At 38.8% G+C, this 21,941-nt stretch overlaps 2 protein-coding genes across 2 annotated transcripts in view; both read left to right on the forward strand.

Moving 5' to 3' along the window:
• Positions 1–1,042: 1,042 nt before the first annotated feature.
• On the forward strand, positions 1,043–2,260 carry zmp:0000001268 (CYTL1 domain-containing protein). The gene is made up of 3 exons (XM_059352125.1): positions 1,043–1,195; positions 1,792–1,836; positions 2,102–2,260. The coding sequence occupies exons 1-3, from the start codon at positions 1,043–1,045 to the stop codon at positions 2,258–2,260; spliced, it is 357 nt and encodes a 118-aa protein (XP_059208108.1).
• Positions 2,261–9,340: 7,080 nt separating this feature from the next.
• Positions 9,341–21,941, forward strand: part of stk10 (serine/threonine kinase 10) — a 55,238-nt gene continuing 42,637 nt past the window's right edge. The window contains exon 1 of the mRNA XM_059351995.1: positions 9,341–9,783. Coding sequence (XP_059207978.1) covers positions 9,625–9,783 — 159 coding nt within the window. The 5' untranslated portion in view covers positions 9,341–9,624. The remainder of the gene's footprint in view (positions 9,784–21,941) is intronic.

Here is a 21,941-nt window from a genome sequence, read left to right on the forward strand (position 1 = left end):
TATTATCAGAGGAAGGGTTTTATGGGAATTTAATTTACATCATCAGTCACTTTCATGATCAATATTACAGTCACAGTATCAACATCAACCTCCTCCCCAACGCAGGAATGATTCATTATGGAACACATGTATCAGGCTACAAGCCAATAAAACGCTTTTCTTTATATGCAACTCTGATTCCAAAATAGTTGGGACACTGAAAAATTCACAAATCCTTTAAAAATATATTATATTAGACCACCCTTGTTTTCTCTGAAAAGTATGTCCATCTATATCAAGGATGGGCAACTGGAGGCCCGGGGGCCGCATACGGCCCGCACCCTCACTTGAAGTGGCCCTCAGTACAACTACATGCATTTGAGCATGAAATTTTAAAAGTGCAGTGTAAAAATGCACAAAAGAACTTCTTGCAATTAATGTTGGTCTGCTGTTCTTGCACTAAAAAAATAAATCACAGTAAGTGGTTATTTTTTATTTGTTTCAAACCTTTTGTATTCCTATTTACACTGTTAAACATGCATTTGAGCATGAAATATGTTAAGTTACTGCACTGTAAACATATTTAAAATTGCAGTTTCATCATATCTGGTTAAGTGCACTGTCCTATATGTGGCCCTGTGGTAGTGTCGATGAAAAATTGTGGCCCCCTCCAGCATTTAAGATGCCCATAACTGATCTATATGCACTCAATACTTGGTTGGGGCTAATTGACTTGAACTACTGGAAATTGACTCTTCCATGTTTCCATAATATTCTAATGTTTTGAGATGCACCTGTATATCCTCTTGTTATAAAACTTTTTGGACAAAAATCACAGCTCACTCTCCTCTGCAGCCTGCTTTGATTCCTCCACAAAGATCAGAGCCGTCTTATCTGACACAATGGGTTGTTGCCTGTCATTCCTCATTCCTTGCATAATGGTTTTGGAGTAAACAGAGGGTGTGATAGAGTCTGTCCACAAGTATACGTGGCTGCATGTGTGCATCGTTAACACAAACAAACAGTTTGAGTCAGTCAGGAGGTGTCAGTCAGTCAGTCAGTCATGGCGATCTTCACACACTTGTTGCTTGTCTGGTCTCTGATGCCGCTGGTACTCAGTTACCCTTTCATCCCACCAACATGCTACTCCAAGGTGCTGAGCATGGCCCGGGAGCTCACACAGACGGCTGCGTATCTGAAGTGGGCCCCTGAAACTGTAAGTCAGCAGCTCTACACTGCAAATGATTTGGTTCTTACCAAGATTAGAAAAAAAATATATAGATTTAGAAGTGTGAGCTAACTTATCTTGTTTTAAGTGTTTTGAGTTAATTTCTTTTTTTAAGTGTTCAACATGCTTTTTTCTAGATTTAACAATCATAATTGAAGAAATCTTGTCAAGTGAAATTATCTGTCCATGCAGCAAGATAATTTCCCTCAGATTTAGTGTTTTTATCTTGTTTTTAGACACGTCTTTTTTGCAGTGTAGAATTTTGAAAGTTACCTTTAGTATCTTGAATGGTCTTTTGCCAGTCTGTTTTTTTTTTTGTTTGTTTCTTTTACTTTTTAAAAGTTTAACTAGTATTTTTATATATTCTACCAAGGACCACATTGAAAATAATAGGGTTTTTTTTTAAGTTTAAAAAAAAAAAAATGTAGATATCAGATATGCTTCAATTTAGTTTAATCCCATCAAATAAAGCTTAAATGTGAACAAATAAATCTGTTTAATATAATAATATATAATCTATTATTTCTTATTATTATATTATGCTGCCAATGTCGAATTTTGAAAATTATTGTTTTTCAATTTAGAGTTACTGCATGGCACACATGCCAGACCTCTACCTTGATGTCCATGTAAGTATGAATTATATATATATATATATATATATATATATATATATATATATTATATTCCTAGTATATTTATGATTATATATATTTGGTATATGGAAATGTCCACATTTGACAGGTAATCCAAGTTAAAATTCCAGATAGGTTTAGCTGATGTTTATCTCTCACATTGAGTCCTCTCTCTACACTAACATCTGTGGTGTTTTGACTGAAAAAGCTCAGCTGTAGATCACAAAGGGACACTAATTGCTACTCATGCTGAACGCAGAATGCTTGTGTGATGCAAAAAATGAGGGCCTACATCTCCCTGGTGGACGGGCTGCGGGATCGCCGCTGTGCTTACACCAGAGAAGTGAGGAAGCTGGGCGGCACTCTGAGGCAGCTCTTCATCTTCATGTCGGAGAAATGTCACGGGGTGAGACAATGAGACAATGGTCAAAATAATATACAACACTGTACCAGTTTATATATGTTAAAGACACATTTTATCTGTTTGCACAAACACTATTTTGGTTCATTATCTGTACTTTTAATGATTGCAAAATCAATTTGTTGTAGAAGCAATGCTAGTAGAAGTTGTAGTTTATGTTTTTTCAACCTTTTTTATCTGATATAAATTGCTTGTATCAATAGATTCGCCTGTCATCTTTTTCAAAAAGAACTAGTAACTAGTGAACACCCTGATTCCAAAAAAGTTGGGCTACAAACTTAATTAAAATAGAAACAGAATGCATGAAATTCAGAATGAAGTAAGCAGTGAGCATTAAATATTTTGTCTATGTACTGTATTCAATTAAATGGTAGCTGCAAGGTATTTGTGAATAATTGGCAGTGGCAGAAGAAGTATTCAGGTCCCTTACTTCATTATTTCTCCTAAAATCTAAAATTCTCTTTATTAAAATGACTAATTTGTTCATCATAATGTTGTTTTCTTCCACTGTACCTACGTGTAAGTTCCAGTAGGTAGATAAATAGATAGGGAAAGACATATTTTCAAATCACATGGAAAAAAAAAATTAGACCATTGTTTTCTTCAATTTCTTGTTCATTTTAATGCCTGGTACAACTAAAGGTACATTTGTTTGGACAAATATAATGATAACAACAATTTAATTTATTTGCCATGTTTTTCTTGATATTAACCAAAATCATTATCATTTAGTTGTACAGGTGTTAAAATGAACAAGAAATAGAAGAAAACAAGGGTGGTCCAATCATTTTTTCCATGACTGTATTACTGGTTATGTGACACCTCATGTGTGCCATGTGGGGAACATCTGCAGAATTGGATTATAATTCATATTATGCATTTAAAAACATCTGTAATAAAAATGAAGAATGGTGAGGCATCCACCTGGTTTGCATGTCACTCCCATTTCTTTTTAATCTATTCTGTTTCTCTTCATTCTGATGAAGCCAGAGTTACATTAAAACTGGGTCAAAAAGAGAATATTTGCCCATTTATGCATTTTTTTTCAAACAATTTGCGAGACAAGGGGCAGATATTCCAGTCAAAGAGTCAAATGAAAGGACTGGTGTCAGGCTCTCCCTATAATGATAACAACAAAAATAGCTCAGAGTTTAATTTAAGAGCTGACATCTAGCCATTTTCCATGGTTTTCTTGATAATAACCAAAATCATTATCAAGAAAATACCTAGATATCAGCTCTTTAATTAAACTCGAATTAGAAGAACTAGAAGAAAACAAGTGTGATCCAATCATTTTTTCCATGACTGTATATCTGATCGCCTGTCTGCTGTATTATATCCACTGAGCCAGTCTGAGCCACTGCAGTAACAGAAAGAGAAAAGTGATGAGATGCACTCAAACTGGCTGTCAGTTAATGGGTCACTCAGTGGGTCACTACACAGGATTAAACAGGGTTTATGATGCAGATTATGAAAACAGTCAATTCTCTGTGGACGTTTAAGCCTTCTCTCCTGAGCGGTGACGTCAGAAATGTAGGTTCCTGTCTGTGCAGAGCAGAACACCATGTCTTAATAAACACTTACAGCTAATTCATTTTCATTCAGGTCATTCTTCAATAAGACAGTTTCAATCCAGATAACAATATATTTATCATAAATGCATTTGAAATTGAGCTGCTTGCAACGTGGGGAATATGAGTCCTGAAAAAAGATCTTACTCCACCTAAAAACATCTTTTTCATCTTTTTTTTTTTTTTTATAGGACTTGGTGTTCACGATCTATGACTGTGCTGCACTGGAGCGCTATCCTGGATACTGAGACGACCATATTACTGTCTGACAGCATCACAGTCTCCATATGTACATTCTTCAAGCTTGTGCAGTGACAAACAGGCACAAGACCTATATTCAGTTGAAATCTATGGTAACAAAATGGTTTGTTTTCTAATAATAGGGTTAATTTCTACTCACTATCACATCTTTTCTATGGAATATTACTGAGAGACACTTCATGTAATAAACTTTGTAATAAACGGCTTTTTGTTTTTTCTCGTTCAATAGCTGATGAGGTGGTAAAATAAAAACAGCTAGTTAGTGGCTCGTTGCATCGGACTGCAGTATTGTCCATTCTTATTAAAATTCTTACGATTCATCTTAGTCTACTTTAAAATATTTGCTCTTTATCATCCCCTGATTAAAAACATGTGGGCACAATACTGCCCTACAAAGTCTAACTGCAGTAACTACGCTAAAGGTAAAACTGAGAAAAACTGCTTTAAAGTTTTTTAACGTGTTTTAACTGGCCAGCCAAATTAGTTATGTAACCCCTTTTACCACCGGCTCGTGTAGTAAAACCCACTTTATATTATAAAGATGAAGCTTTAACTCTTATGCAAATGATTTATGGCAAAAGGCACATCTCGAATAATAAATTTCAGTCTAGGGTCCTGTATAATTCTCACTTGTAAATGATGGAGACTGTAGGGAATGCTTACTTGTATATACCTTAATACTTAAATAATAAACACAAATCAATAAACCCACACAATGATCGCAGTTTCAGGAAATGTATTAACGTTTAGGAGAACACACATCCAACATTTTGCATTGAAAGAGAGATATAGAAAATAAGAAAATAGAACCCCGGGGTATAAAGTGTTTGTCTTATGTTAAACTGTCTTATTTTATTTTGAGTGCACTCTTTTTCTACTTTCGTTGGCGCGCTTTAGTTGGAGCTCATGAAGGAAACCTTTGATACCTGTACTCCCGTGTGTTAGTGTAGCTGTAACCGTAGCTGATGAATCACTCGCTCGTTGCCGTAACGACCGTCTCCGCCCGCAGCAGCTCGCAGCGGCAGCCCTCCGTTTTCCCTCGGCAACGGCGAAGCGACCTCCGTCCCCCTCAGCAACAGCAAAGCGACCTCTGTCGGCGACTCTCTCCCGAGACGACTCAACAACGCTCCGCCCCTCCGTGCAGGCGGCGGTTCCCCTCAGCGAGGACGGTGGTGTTAGCCTAGCTCCTGCTAGCTAACGGACCTGGACTCGTTCACCAACACACAAGCGGCGGTGGAGAGTCCGACTCACAAACTCTGAGCACGTCGCTCAACTACAGTTCAAAGTCTCTGTCACTCACGGATAAAATCCACATTGACACCGCACACAGTCCCTGAGTATCTGAGGTTCGCCATTAACACGTTGCTCCTTCTTCTTTTCCTCGCGCCCCCCCCCCCGGAAGTGTAAACATTCAGGTCATGAACTTACGCATGAACTCACGTACATAATGTAACGTTAAGAATTACTTTTAACTTCTTTTTAAAACATCCACACCCCATTAGATGATATTTTTAAAGTTATTAATTTTAAACAAAAAGTATTTATACATTTTAATACCTTATTTATATGAAACAGTTATTTATGGAAATTTTAACTTCACCATGAAAATAATGAAATATTTATCAGAGTATTACAGTTATATGTAGGTAAGTGATATAACCCTATCGTGTTTAATGGTACTTTCTATGTGAAGTAATCAGTGCTGCCTAAGGTCTGTTCCTCTTTTGTTATTTGTGCTGGTGCATTGATGTCATGACTTTACTGCTGTTGATCACCAGTCCCCTTGATGTCCGTGGTATTGTGTTTTTTTTGTTTTTTCTTGCAAGTGCATCTGTGTTCGTGATAGGAGGGCGAGGTCAGTGGTTTTTAAACTCTTTTTGCCCCAGGCACACTAAAGTCTGTTATCACTCTGTGAATGTTTATTTTTTGTTTTTACTTTGTTTTGTTTTGTTTTACTTTGATTTGAAGTTATATACAACATTATATAGATATAAAAAAGGACGTTTACCAATTTGGTCTCATAACTGTGACCCTTTCACTGTATTTTCACCGAATGACAGTTTATTTTAACGTTCTGTTCATTAAAATGTCTTGTTCAGCGTTTGGTTGGACTAACAGACACTCCAAGGAGTCTGGAGTATGGTAAAAAATAATAATCCATGGCACACCTGGACTCGTCTCAGGGCACAAAGTTTCATCCACAAAGTCAAGGTCTTTAATGGACGAATTGAGGGGCCATTGAATTCTTCGCAACTTGTGTTCAGTTTTTTTTCCGCATGACCTTGTCTATGGTGTGGCTAATGTTATTGTTTACATCTGTACGTTGTTGTGTAATTTCTGGGTATTTCTAAATCCTCATCATCCGTCATTTATTGCTGAGTGAATGGATCAAAATAACATAAAACCAACAGGCACTTAAAGGATTTTAGAAGAAGAGAATGAGTCAGGAGTGCATCAAATTAATTGAATGGGACAGCTTTGTAGTCATGGGAACAACACACAGTATAGACATAGATAATGGTGACAAGTTATTAGTGTGAAGGGATTAGTAGGAGCCTGTGGGCTTGTATGGACTTGTCTTTTTACTGTAGCTTCTTTAGGGATTTACACAATGAAATGAGTGCAAATCACTATGTATAGCACAACATGGAGCCTTTTTTTCCCTCATTTGTTTTGATGAACAAACAGTCCAGTACTCTTACATGTTCAATTTAAAATGGTGTGACTAATAATTTCAGTACTAATCACTTGTAGTCGATCTTACTCAGTAGTGCAAGAAGTATTCAGTCTTCAGATCCCTTACTGAAGTAAAAACACTGCTGTAATAGCACACTGTGACATTACTCCACTAAAAGTACAAAACAATCAGCATCAAACTGTACTTAAAAAATCAAAAGTAAAAGTACTCTTTATGCAGAATGCCCCCACTCATATTGTTAAATACTGATTCAATTTTACTGATTGATTTATCTTTATTGTCATTGCACAGAGTACAGTTACTTATACAACGAAAGAGAAGTGCAAAAAGGCAGTAAAGTGCATAGTGGAGAGTGAGGAGCCGGTGATGCATTGGGCAGTTTTCACCACCTTCTGTAACGCTTTCCAGTCCATAGCAGTGCAGCTGCTGTACCAAACAAAGATGCAGTTGGTGAGGATGCTCTCGATGGTGCAGCGGTAGAAATTCACCAGAATCTGAGGAGACAGATGGGCCTTCTTCAGTCAACTCAGGTAGAAAAGACGCTGGTGAGTCTTCTGGACCAGGGTGGAGGTGTTGAGAGTCCAGGAGAGATCCTCACTGATGTGGAGCTGGAAACACGCTCCACCTCTGTCCCGCTGATACAGATGGGGTGTGTGTGCCGCTTTTCTCCCTGAAGTCCACAATGAGCTTTTTGGTCTTCCCGGTATTGCCGGGTCGTTGTCAGCGCACCACTCTTCTAGATGCCGGACCTCTTCTCTGTAGGCCGACTCATCGTTGTTGCTGATGAGGCCAACCACTGTTGTGTCGTCTGCAAACTTGACAATGGTGTTAGAACCATGAACAGGTGTGCAGTCTTGGGTGAAGAGAATTAGAATCAGAATCAGAATCAGAATCACTTTATTAGTCCCTTGAAGGGAGATTTGTTTTGCAGCAGGACACACAAGACAAGGTACACAACGATACAAGACAAGGTACACGACGATACAAGACAAGGTACACAACGATACAAGACAAGGTACACAACGATACAAGACAAGGTACACAACGATAACATAACATAATAAGACCCAATAAATATCTAATAAAACACAGTCAAAGAAACGCCAAGCGCATATATAGGCGGAGGGAGTATAGAGGAGGGGACTCAGCACACAGCCTTGAGGGACGCCGGTGTTGAGGATGAGTGTTGAAGAGGTGTGGTCCCCTAGTCTAACAGACTGGGGACTGTTGGTGAGGACGTCCAGCACCCAGTTGCAGAGGGAGGTGTCAGTTTGGAGGGGATGATGGTATTAAAGGCTGAACTGAAGTCAATGAACAGCATTCTCACATAGGTGTTGTTATTGTCCAGGTGAGAAAGGGCTGTGGAGATGTATATATTCTGAATAGATTATTGGGTTATTATTATTGATGCATTTATGTGTGCAGCATTTTACTGTTGTCAGAGTAGAGCTCATTTAAAAAAAGAGCTAACTACTTAATATGCTGTGATGTGGTTTAATGTTTAATCTTGACCCAAAATGTATCTAGTAACTAAAACTGGCTGCTAAATGTAGTGGAGTATTTGCCTCTAAAATGTAGTGGAGTAGAAGTATAAAGTTACATAATGGAATTACTCAAGTATAGTACAAGTGCCTTAAAATTGTACTAAAGTACAGTACTTCAGTGCTTTGTCTCAATCTGTATGACACGTGTTGAACAGGTACAAGTCCACTGAGCTGAATGATCACTAGAGGGCGCCAAAGCTCTGCATTCACAGGTGAAGAGCACGTTAACATGTAGTCTGAATGAAAAGAGAATAACAGTGGAAGTTAATTATGATTTTAAAAATAAAGATCATGATATTAAATATAAAAAAACGGAAAAAAACTTTAAAAAAAACTTTCATTTCTTTCACCCAAAGTCTATTTTTTGTCTAACAATAATAAAATATAATAAAAACTATAACCAACAGCATTAGACACTGTAGTGCTGCAGTATGATGTAAAACAACAGTAAACCGGGGTCATAAATTAATCTGCACACAGCTCCACTTTAAGTTCAATATTTCTTTTTTTTCATTTAATGAACTTTATTGAAAAAGGTTGAACATACAAACATTTGTACATAGAACAGCAGACAGGTGCTCCAATGTGCCAACAGAAAAAAAAAAATCACAACAAATTAAGGTTATTATTAATAATGCCAGTAAACTTAAAAAAGTAGGGAGGATCATAAATAAATAAATTTTAAAAAAGGCAGGAAAAGGGGAGAAAAACAACAAAAAATAAACAGAAAAAAGGGGAAAGGATGTAAATTAATTATTGTTCTTTGAAAAACCTCCAAGTTCAGTATTTGTGTTAATGGTCCAACAGCTGTTTGAGCTGTCAGTGGACACGCCCAGCAACAACCCGGACATGAAGTCCTTTTACCTCATCAGCGCAATACAGTGACGCCTGCTTGTTCTCTGACAGAAACTACATTTCCATGACGGCGGTGGGCGGGTTGTTGGGTGGGTAACAAGGTGGGGCGTTTCCACGCAGTCAGAAGCAACAAGTTGCCCGGGCAGGCTGTCAGACAGGCGGTTACTCCATCGTGTTTCCAGCGGCAGGTGGTCAGCGCGCGTCCGGCACCAAACCGCAGCTTTTGAATGGGATTATGAGCGCAGAGGAGTGACATGGACGGGGTAGAATAACAAGTTTGAACTTGCTCCGCTCTCTTTTTATTTTCTCCTGGAAAGTGAACATTGGTATTGAAGTGTTTTTGACGGGCTCCGCGTGCGTAATGCTCTCAGTGTAGAGCCTTTTGATACTTCTTCTTTTTTTTTTACGCTGAATGTTGTTGCAGTGTCAATAATGGCATTCGCTAAGTTCAGCAAGATCCTCCGTCTGCCTACTATTGACATCAAGAAGAAAGTGAAGCAGTATGAGCACGTTCACCGGGACATCAACCCCAACGACTTATGGGAGATAGTTGGAGAGCTGGGTGACGGTGCGTTTGGGAAGGTCTACAAGGTGAGTGTGACTCCACAGACACGAGGCACCTGCAATCTCATGTCTGGAGCTCTTCAACTGCTCAGACTTTACTGACAGGTTTCCCACCTGTTGCCATGCTAAGCAACACTCTGTTCTGTTAGAAAATCTTCTTTAAATGTTTCATCACTTCCTAAAGTCACTCACATGTTTTCCCTAGATACATTATAAGCTGGTCTGTGAAATGTTCAAAGCAATAAGCTACAGCTTCTACATTCCTTTCTTTTTCAACTTAATTGCATCACAATAGAAACAGTATCTTGTATCTCATCAACTTCTGATCACCTGTTGATACTTCACCATCCCAACATTGCTCAGATTATGACTAATATGTCAGCTATGTGGTTGGTCCAGAGTTCACCTATAATACAGTTCGTCACCAAATTGTTGCCTAAGGTATCAGGGTTAGGTTGTTTTTTATGAATGAAAAATGGTACCTGTAATTTCTTGTCCTCATGTCTTATCCGGTATTGTATGCATCCTCCTGTTGAGATCCACTTCATCTTCACTTTTATACCTTTTATGAGTGGCTTGTTGACTTTTTTCTCTCCTAAAATTAGAGCTAGACTGAAATAGATTTTTTTTGTGTCTGATACATAGTTTTAGGAAGAAAAATTCACTCATTGCCAATAAATAGGGATGGATTTAATGAATTTGTGACTTGGGAAAAAAGTAGACCCTTCTATGTGGATTTTGCACCAATAAGACTATGCAAAGGTACTCAGAAGGCTTCTTTCTTAAACAAATAACACTATTGAAGAATATTTAACATTATTTTACATTATATATACGATGTATTACACTGACAACCAATGCTAGAAATGATCATAAAGAATAAATAAAAATAAAATAAATATCTGAATAAACAAATGAACTGTATGTTCAGTATCAGTCAATATATGACCATTGAAATGAAGAATACATTTTAAAAAAGCGATATGAAACTATTTCTAAATCCCTCCATGCATCGTGTTCTGCGCTGTATTTTCTGTAAAAACTATTTTTATATTGGCACATTTGTGGATACTTAGATGTCTGATGGGTTTAATAACTATTGGCTGCATAATGATAACTAAGTTTATCATAGTTTTAGTAAAAGAGACAACTGACTTCTCTTGTGATTTACTGCAAACATAAGGTTTAAAAAAATATCCACAGTCAACAAACTTCAAACAGCCACCCGACTCCCCCACTCCTGGCTGTGAATCGAGTGTGAAGCAGCCGCAGTGACAGTGAAAGCACCCTTCATTAGCTCTGTCCACTCCTCTCCATCCTCAGCAGCAGCCGCAGCAGCACTTTTGGCTCAGTGGCGTTATTTAATCTGGATGTGTTAGCTTGGTCAGTCCCCTTAGTGAAGCATGGCACAGGCGCTCTGTGTGTGCACTGCCCAGCAGAGCACAGTGAGAGTCTTTGACGCAGCGGGGGCCTCAGTGGAAGAAGTGATGCTTTACCAGCACGCAACAGAAAATGTACTCTTTTTCTAGAGGGCTCCACCTTATTTAGGTATTTTGTTTTTACTGGTCACCATACAGTGAAGAAACAGACATAAGAAGATATGTTCATTATTTCAGCTTCCCTGTTACCTCATATCTGTTCACACTCACTTTTGTAGCCACAGGGCTGAATTAAACATTACATAAGTTGTCCTATAATGTGTCTTTTGAGCAGAGGGAACATGTGAGGGGTCCTGTGGATGTGTTTTTCATGACCAGGCATAAATACAATAAGTGAATCATTCAGTATACCATGGGAACAAACAAAGCTTTCAGTTTGCTTCTAAGAAATTTCACGAGGTGCTTTAAAAGAGAATAAAAACAAGTTAGTTTATGGATTCTTTGAATCTATCTATAAAGCAAGAAGTGTGTGGATGTGTGTCTAGGGCATATCTCACTGATGCTTGCGCATGGCACGAAGGTGTGCATCCTCGATTCTGAAGATTTTTGAATTAATTTTTCAAAATATCATTACTTACGTAGAACGTGTTACAGCATTGCACTGTTTCCGATTGGACGCCTTTTAGGGGAGCTCCGCCCCATTGTGTGATAGGCCTACACCTGGTCAGTAACACAATTCACTCTGGATTTCCACGCCTGACTCTACCTATCTTTCAGAGTTTTAAAGTGCGCTACAAGGTTCGATTTTCCAATATTATTCGAATAGTTTCCAGCGAATATCAATGTTCAATGTGTATGTGCTGGATGGTGTGCGTACCTTATGAAAACTAAGTGTTTTATGGAGTTGCAGACGTTGTAGTGTGGCATGTAACGTATGAATGCATACTTCCTACGGGCTCTGCACTAGTTTTACTGAGGCAATATGACTCCACTTTGAAGAATTGGCATGTGTCCCCCGCTATATTCTTTCCCTTTCTTATACAAATGTCAAGCCTCTGCTTTGGCTTCTGTTTCCTCTCCTCGAGTGTGTTGGAGGAGGACAGCTCCACACCTGCATCTGTCAGATGGAGAGCGGGGAGGCAGAGTGAGAGCAGAAGAGGGCCAAGAGAGGAAATCGTGGGACTGCGTCAGGGGGACGACTTCCTCTAACAGCTCCCGAACCTCAGAGTAATCAGCCCGGTGTGGGAGGGGAAGGCCTCAAGTGGTGTCGCACATGTTTTCCGTTGTTAAAGTCTTTGATAGAGGAGGGGAACTTGATATCTCAGCTGCTTATCAGACTTTTATGAGCGAAATATTAAAAAAAAAAAAAAGGTTTTGGATGTGTGACAGGCAGAACAAGAGCAATACTGATTGTCTCTTCATAGTTTTAATTCTTGTCATTTGCACGTGGCAGGACCCGTGCTTGTTTCCGACATGTGTCTTTGAGATGAAGCACAGACCTCTTTAATTGTGCAGTGTTGCTTAACAGTGCAGTGCTCCTGTTAAAGTGACTCTCTAAAGGTTAATGTCACCAGTGGGACAATAACAAGGCACTTTGTTGCGTAAGGGGAGTGTTAGGGACAAGTTAAGCCCTGAGTGTATGTGTGTTTATATCAGAGGAACACTGTGACAGAAGGATCTCATAAACTGTAATATAATCCTCAGTGATCAAATATGATCTGATTTATTTCCAAAGTCTTACCCTGAAGGTGCCACTGTGCTGTTCTGCTGTTGGTCATCCACCGCTGATGAAGGGTCTCCAGGGTTTCTGCTAATGTAGCGCAAGACAGGCGGCCTACACATAGCCTAGTTATTGGGGAATTATTATTTTTTATGTATTTTGAAGATGTTTTTAAACTACAGCTACATTGTACAGAGGAGGATTGGGACCAGGTAGGAGAGAAAAAATTGAATTGAACATTTTTTTTCCATTGTGCAGAAAAAAGTCGAAATAACGAGAATAAAGTTGAGATGTCCAGAATAAAGTAATAATAGTAAAATAATAAAAATAAATAAAGTCATCAGAGGAACATTGTTTTCATAGAATCGGTGTCTATCCAAACACTTCATAAAATGAGCAATAACCTCAATATTAAAAGGTGCAGTAGAACTAAAATCCCCCTACACATAAATGAGATTTTCTTGGTAGTAGGCTACCATAACTATTGTTTTGGGGGAAAATCTGCTTTTTATGTAATTTATGTGATTTTTTTAGACATATATATATACATTGTGACTTAATGATGATTCTTTTTTTCTCCTACCTGGTCCTAATCTTCTTCTGTAACATTGGGACACCTCTGATGGAAATACATGGTTAGAAAGCTCATCACATGCCATATAAAATCAGCAGGTTTGAGATATTTACCTTCATGTTTCCAACTGTCACAAGCTAACATTACTTAACAACCTCAGCTAGCCAAACTGTCAGTAACTGTGATTCCATCTGTTATTCATTGAATAGAGAAAGTGAAGGGCCTAACCTTAATGCTGCCATCAGTCTGTCACTGGACTCCATCAAAAAGATTCTTGGCTGCAACCTGTGCTGGCCCCATGACTTGCCACAGGGCCCAACAGCTTTCCTGGGGGAAACCCTGGTCACAAAGTGATTGACAAGACAAAAAGAGAGTTGTGTCACAAAATGTAATGACTTTTTCAAACATTTCTCTGATCTTTTGTAAAATATTGCATAGTTTATTTCTTAAGTCATTCACATGAAAGTGAAATTGCTCTCGGGTCAAGCTTCTGGACATTGTTTCCTTTTTTAAACGGTCACATGACAAAAAGGTTAAGAACATTTTGAGCATAATTCAGTTCAGATGACAACTTAATGTAATGCAGCTGACAGGTGCTGCTACAAATGGTTTTAACTAAACATGAATTTGACAAAATAAACAAACTAAATACAGAGTATTTATTTTTCAATGCTTGTTCATGGTAAAGCCTGACCAATAAGTTGGAATAAAAGTGTATATCTTCTCAAAACTTTATTAATCAGTTTCTTCCAAACATATCACAATGAAAATGAAATTAACAGAGGATTGTGCCTGAAAATAAATTACTCCAACTGTGGGCGACCATGTATTATGCCTCGATATTGGCCTACCAAAGGCATATCAATATTGTTCAATATGAAAACTTTTTTACATAATATGCAGAAAACGGTGCTTGGGGTGATATTGGGGTACTATATATACATATATACAGTGTAAGTCTACTGACTGGGGGTGTTAGATTTGTCCGAATTGCTTGGCTATGTACATAGTATGTAAAATTGATTGATTGAAAATGTTAAAATAAAGTTGGTTGTACAAGAAAGCAAAGTCATATCAGCGCAAAATCAGTGCTCAATCCACACAGAAGTGGTCTGTTTTCATTCCAGCTGGAAAATGTGCAGTATTGGCTGCCACATCGGTTATCTGTGATTTTTTTTCCCACCTCTGAAATCAATACTATCCTTTTCAATAATCCCATATTGGTCAGTATTTAGTTATTGCTGTAAGAGGCACATAGGTGGAAACATGTACACAAACAAGCTGTTGTTGACATTCTCAAGTTCTCTGTGTCACAAGGTTACAGTATCACTGTTCACCATCAGTGTGCTGCTGTCACACAGTACAGAAAGGCGTTTTGGTACAGCACCTAGATTACAGGAAACGTAGCTTCCATGTACTTCATTTTCATGCTTTATGCCCTTTTGGTAAATCTTGTAAGGCCTTGACATTCAGCTTGAACTGTTGCAGCATGTTGTGCAGACCCCAGACAAAAAACTGTGGCGATAGTCACACATTTCTTCCTGTCTGTACAATCTTCATTCTCATCACAATCATCAAGTCTTCCTCATACTTAGAGTCATAACAAGAGAATGTCTCACTTCCCGTCTACCAGTGTGTCATAGGATGTTTTCTTTGTTTTCTACGCATGTCTGTCTATGCATGCTTGCACTTGTTGGAAAGAGTGTGTGAAGGTGTGTAGCTGCAACTGAAGCATGAAACAGAGGAGCTGCATGGTTCCCCTCACTAATTAATGGGCCACGTGCCACTGAGCACATTGGCCTGCTGCTGCTGCTGCTTGTGAAATATTTCCATAGACACGAGCAGGTTGTAAGGTTACGCCACATCAAATCCCCATTGTGGGATGAAAACCACACTGCATCTTATTGCTTTTAACCTTTGAAGTAGAGGACAGTAGACTTAAACCTGCAACTGTTTGTGTAATTGACTGCATACTATTAAAGTATTGCATTACTCTTGATCAAACTGAACTTTATTGGCTTTTGTTCACACTCTAAAAAGGGAAAACATTTTATTAGTCATATTTCTGCTAGTTTCATGCTGTTGTAACATGCATTCTGCATGTCTTGGCACTGTCTGGAAGGCAGCTTATTTTACTCCAAAACCTGTTTTGGCCTTTTTTTCAGTGTTAATGGTGCCTTTACAGCTGTGCAACTTACCCATGATGCCAACACACCTGCATAGCATCACAGATAAACAGATTTGATTGTGGGCTCATTGGACCATAGCACACTTTTCCACTTTGTGTCCCAGAGAAATGGGCAGCATTTCTGAATGCTGCTGATAAATTACTTTCACTTTACATGGTTGAGTCTTACTTTTACATTTAGTCATTTAGCAGACGCTTTTATCCAAAGCGACTTAGAGAAAAAGGGAAACAATCAAGGTATAGTGGGATAAGAGGCATTAGTGCAGCATAAGTGCTAGTGACAATTCTTTAAGGAGTAGAATTATCGTGTGGTGCTAGGAGAGAGGGTCCTCTCTGAAGAGCTGGGTCTTCAGGAGGTTTTTAAAGGTAGAGAGGGACGCCCCTGCTCTGGTTGGAACTGGTAGTGTGTTCCACCAACGGGGAACAACAAACGCAAAGAGTTTGGATTGCCTTGGCTTGGACGAACGGGTGTCAGAGCATCGTGAGGTAGCATATGTCTGAATCAGGGCGTTCAAGTAGCTGGGTGCAGTACCGGAGACAACTTTGTAGGCCAGCATTAGAGATTTGAATTTGATGCGGGCTGCAACAGGTAGCCAGTGGAGCTCGATGAGCAGCGGTGTGACATGTGACCTTTTAGCTGGTTGAAGATCAGCCGCGCCTTTCTCTTTAGTCTTTACTTGTATTTCAGAGGTACAGCGAAGAAACTGTTGTCCCAAACACTAGTTTTCCAACGTAGTAATGTCCTTCAAACAACCATGTCAGCTTTTTATGCAGTACTGCCTGAGGGGACGAGCTTCCAATGTTGGATCATATATGATGAAATCCTTACATTGCTTGCAAATGTGTTTTGAGGAACATTGTTCTAAAACTGTTGGATTTATATGATCCACAAAGTAGTGAACCTCACTCCATTCTTGCTTGTGAACATTTGAGCCTTCTAAAGATGTCATTTTTCTGTCACCTGTTAACAACTGACCTGTTTACCTGTGGAATTTTCCAAACAGGTATTTTTGGAGCATTCCACAACTTTCAAAGTCTTTTTGTTTTTTGACTTTTTCTAAATGTTTTTACTGGTATCAAAGAATTGACAAAATCCATACATTTGATAAGGTGTAGTGCTTAAAGCCCAGAAGACCTTGGATTTACACATGTTAGCCAGTATTTGTATTTAAACATTGATTCATGCCATTAGTTTGTTAGAGTTAGTAATTCCAGCACAGTCTGGTATCTGGCCGTCTGAAGATGTTTACCACCCGACCAGATGTTGCAGGATTGCTTCATGTTATAAAACAAGTGTTGTGCTGGTCTGCCTTCCAATGACAGATGGTGGAATGAGTGAAAGGCTTATAGAAGAATCACTTCAAGCGTGATTATCCTCTTCACTTAAGTGAAAGAGAAACACACTGGGTGTCATCAGTGAGGGGGAGGGGGCACAGGTTGCGACATCCTTTTTGTGAAGGAAAACCACAATGTTTATGTGAAATGCCATAGTCTTAACCCATAAGAACCCACGGTGACACCCATGTAACAAACACTTTAAATATTCTAGAACAGGGGTCTCAAACTCAAATTACCTGGGGGCCGCTGGAGGCAGTATCAAAATGACCAAAAAATCTAAATTACTTAAAAAAGACACAAAAAAGACACAAAATTACTAAAAAAGAGACACAAAATGACCAAAAAAGACACAAAATGGCAGTGCCATGAAGACGTATGCTGGAGTGCCTCTGGTGGGACCATCGTCACACTCCTCTAATCTCTGAGGCCAGCTGGGCCCACAGGGCCTGATAGAGCCCTGTTGAGTGGGCGTGGGCTCAGTATGCGGGGAGTTCTCGTGATGACATTATTACTGATGCCATACATGCTGGCAGTTAGGGGGCAATCTGTTGTTACTTGTGTTGTGTACTGTATTCAGGAAGTGGATCTCGTCTGTCATCAGATTCATGCTTTTGAAAAGTTTCTCAAGGCCTTGCATGAGTTCAAATGGTTGCAGAAAGCAGTGCGTGTGGTTGTAGTGTGGGTTGTCTTCTTCAGGACTCTGTGGTGTTTTTAGATTTCCTGCCTGGCTGACCTGCTTTGAGCTGCTTTGTACTTGTGACCTTCACTTCACACGTTTTGAATATGGGACATTTTGAAGTATTGTCACTACTTTCACATCCTGAAAAGCACTGATCTTGACTCTATCTTGGGCGCGACGTTTGAACTTCGCTCGGGTTATGTGCTTCACGCCCGCTCCATGTATGAAATGATGCAGTCAGCTGGTTGTGTAAGAGAGGAAGATTCTTGCTGCTGCTGTTAGAAGCCACAGATGCATGCAATACTTTGTCTCTTTTTGTGGTTAGGGTGTGCATTAAGATCAAGCGTAAAGTTCACATTTCTATTCAGATGCCTGGATCATAAGTAAGTCTCGGCTTTGTGGCCTTGAAACAGCGTTTAAGTCATTTTCCTGCACAGTAGGTTTTAAGTTCACGGAGATCATCCTCTTTCTTATTGTTCTTATTACTCTTATTTTTAAACTGGAATGAAAATAGACCCTTTCTATGTGGAGTGTGCAATGCTTTTTGCACCAATATGATTATACAAAGGTGGTCAGAAGTCTGTTTTCTTAAACAAATAACTTTATTAAGAAATGTTTTACATTATTATACATTAAATATTCAATGTATTACATAGTCAACCAATTCTATAACTGGAAAAGAAAAAGCTAAATAAACATTTTACTCTGTATGTTTTGTATCAGTCAATTGCTGACTATTTAAAAATAGATTAAAAATTAAATAAATAGCAAACACAATGTCTAAGTGACCCATAGCTTGTTTTCTGCATTAATAGTGTGTAAACAAGTGCATATGGGGCATTATATATGCTGATACCAACAAATACAAATAGATATGATGTCAATCGATCAATATGTAGGCTCACGATAATTACGATATCGACTTATCGTTCTATATATAAAATGGACACGGTAGTTTTTTTCTGGACTCAGTATAGTGTTGTTTACATGCCTGACTTTGTGTGCTTTTTGTGTTTGACAGGCAGTACGAATTGCTGAAAAAAATTCAGCTGTTTGTATGTTATTTGAATAATAAAATAATATAATACATGATGATTATCTCATTGAAATGTATTCTTAACAGAGGCTGAAAGTCTATTTACTTGTTTTGGCTGTAGTTTATTTATTTATGTTTTATTTATCTAGGATATTTTAAATATTTCTTTTCCACATCAATTCCAATGTTTAATATTCTCGAGATTTAAAAATTAATTCCTGTGGAAAAGGATGTACTTATTATGCTCTAATATAGTTATAAAACTAAAACAACATCGATACAATGATACTATTGTTTATCATGATAGTTTCTGGGAAAATATATCATCCTATAAAATGTGTTATCATGACAGGCCTATCAATATGCCTTTGATATGCCAATATTGGCTGATAACATCAGTCAACCATTGATAATAATGTCACTCTTCAATGTGTCTTTTTACACAAAAATGCAGAGGAGTTGGCCCCGAAGAAGTGGCCTTTTGTATATTAATTAAACTCAAACTGTGAGGTATGTAAGTCAGAGAAACACCTTTGGGCATTAGTACAGAAACCAAAAAGTCTAATAAAAAATGATGGCTTTTTATTAAGTGTTCTGTTCTCTGACACAACTGTAATTGAACAAGAAAAATACCGATGATACTTAGTTGACCTTTTGCCCAGCTGATTCCTGTGGAACAGATCACTATCCTGCACGTAGATGTTTAACGTGCTCCGCTTGTGCACCTTGTTCCTCTAAATGAGAGATCATCACTTCCACAGGCGTCTGCTGTCAGCGGTGAGGTTTTATTAGCTGCTGTCATTATGTCGGAGCTGAGAGCAACATTCCTGATGGCAGACACACAGGGAGAGCCTCCAGAGGAGGGGCAGCCTGCAGGTTTATGACGGGGCAAAGGTCCTACACACACACATATTCCCCTCAAGGGAACTGTGTGTGTTTGTAGGAACTAAAACACCGTATACAAGCCGAAAATACACGTCAGCATGTGGTATGCTCATTCAACCTGGAGGTGACTGACCCCGCGGAAAGTTTCGTGTTATCTCCTACAAGAGGTCATTGGTCCATTGACTCCATGTTTAACTATTCCTCTGAGTTTTCAGCCTACACTGTAAATTGGCAAAGATAATACTTAATGTAGTAAGAAAAGAAAAAAAATGAGAAAACTATTTTGAAAAGAGAGAAAAAAAATGTGGAGAAGCTGGTGTGTTTAAAAATACAAATAAAATTAAAGTCATAACTCGCGACAAGCCCCTGTACTGTGATACATCACTGTGCTTTAAACCAAACACACCCCCAGTAATGATTAATTTCTCAGTCAACACTGACACAGTATCAAGCATTGTTATTCCCAGTTTGATTCCCTTTGAAAAGGCCGTGTATATGAATACCAAATCTGCACACACACGAGGCTGGGAGTGTGTGCTTTTGTGTGTGTGTTTGCTCAGTCTGCCGGTACATACAGTATGTTTGTGTGCTGGCACATGGGTCAGTAACATCTGTTTTTTCCAAAGCAGCAGTCGGTGTGCTTCCCCCGTCATGGTTTGTGTCCTTCAGACAGACTGGTACTGAAAACAGATGGAAATATATTGGTGACAGATGGGAGGAGATATACAGGCAGGGATGACAGACGAATTTGGTGAGGGAGACAAAAGATGTTCAGTTTGGCAGACAATAAATGGTGAGGCAGGAGGGTGGAGAGGTGTGCTATGCATATGCTGCAGTAAGAGGATTAGAAACAGATAGAACAATTTGTAAGATGTGAAAAACGTTAGTGATTTGGGTAAAAATGTATGTAGATAGAAAAACAATGAAAGGAGAGAAATCCATCTTAATTGCACGGATATGATGTGTTTTTAAGGAAACGCGCTATAACTATACCGATTAGTTGGACAGTGATGTTGTGTTTCTGGACAAAATGGTCCCTGTTGGACGCCAAAAACTGAAACAAGGTTATGAGGTGGACAGCCAGATGGTGGCCACGTTCAATAAAGGTTCAGCCAAACCATCTCTTACAAATTGGGAAATTTGACAAAATTACTGCCAAAAAAAAAGGCAAATGTCTGTTTGCTTTTTTTTATTTTTAAATACAACATTTGATTGACAATTTATTTGGTTGAGACATGGTGTGATCAAGCTGCCACATTATGACGTCCACTTAACTTCCAAAGACGGCTACACTCGACAGCTTTTTTTGAACATAAAACACCTTATGGCATTGATGTATACATACTTTAGGTGTGAATCACCAGGGGCCCCACGATACGATTTTATCCCAATACTTGAGTCACAATATGATATTATTGCAATTTTTACAGTACTAACTTGCGTGGCGAAACTTCAAAATACAGGTGTTGTGTCGAAATCTGTTACCCCGTCAAATGAAGTTTCCTGAATGGTGTTCTCTGTAGCATCACCTCCGCGGTTGGAGTTAGGATTTAAGTTTAAGGCTAGGCCTTGTAGAGATAACTGTTTGGGGTTAAGGTAAACTTGGGGTCATGTTAAGCAACTTAAAGGATGACTGATTGGGGTCAGGGGTCAGGTTGGTGCAGGTTAAGGTAAGGGGGACACATATCGACGGGGAACAGATTTTGACATAACACCGGTAAGACACTCGGCTTATAAAAGAGGCCGGCTTTTATTTACTAAAAATTGTTTTTACACCCGGTTACTAAATGAGGCCAGTCATTAATAGGGGCCTGGCTTTAAATTTAGGAAATACGGTAAATATAATTGAAATCAGTGAGTTAAGTATAGGCCTCATAGCTATTTGTGTGTTTATTTAGATGTTAAATATGTCCTTTCACACTGCAAGATAAAAGAAGAAACTTTGGCGGTGGAAGTTGCGGCTCAGCAATAGTCGGAAGTCAGTTTATACTTTTCTGTTTTTACAATCTCTATAATAGCATTTTGCTGTAATTGGCCCTTTCCTCAGATCCCAGTGGTCTGTGTCACAGCTTGTATGTGGTCTTATAAGACATCACATGGAGTCATTTAATGAAGCCACATTAGAGAAAGACTTGTTCAGATGCTTCAAAATGTACGATAGCACTTTAACATTTTCGGTAATTAGTTGAAGAGGCTGAGTGTGTCTGTTTTTCTGCCAGGTTGGGTCCTCTAGGTTATCCTTTTGCACTTAACCTACATGAAAGCCAAGTCACTAATGAACGGGGAAACGGCCCGGCAGAGAGCGAGTGAGACGAGCTGCAAGACGGAGCAGAAACAAGTCCTTCTGATCTCCATGGAAACCAGAGCCCAAACAAAGCCAAAGACT

This window comes from Centropristis striata, chromosome 15 (genome assembly GCF_030273125.1).
Source record: "Centropristis striata isolate RG_2023a ecotype Rhode Island chromosome 15, C.striata_1.0, whole genome shotgun sequence".
NCBI classification, from domain to species: Eukaryota; Metazoa; Chordata; class Actinopteri; order Perciformes; family Serranidae; genus Centropristis; species Centropristis striata.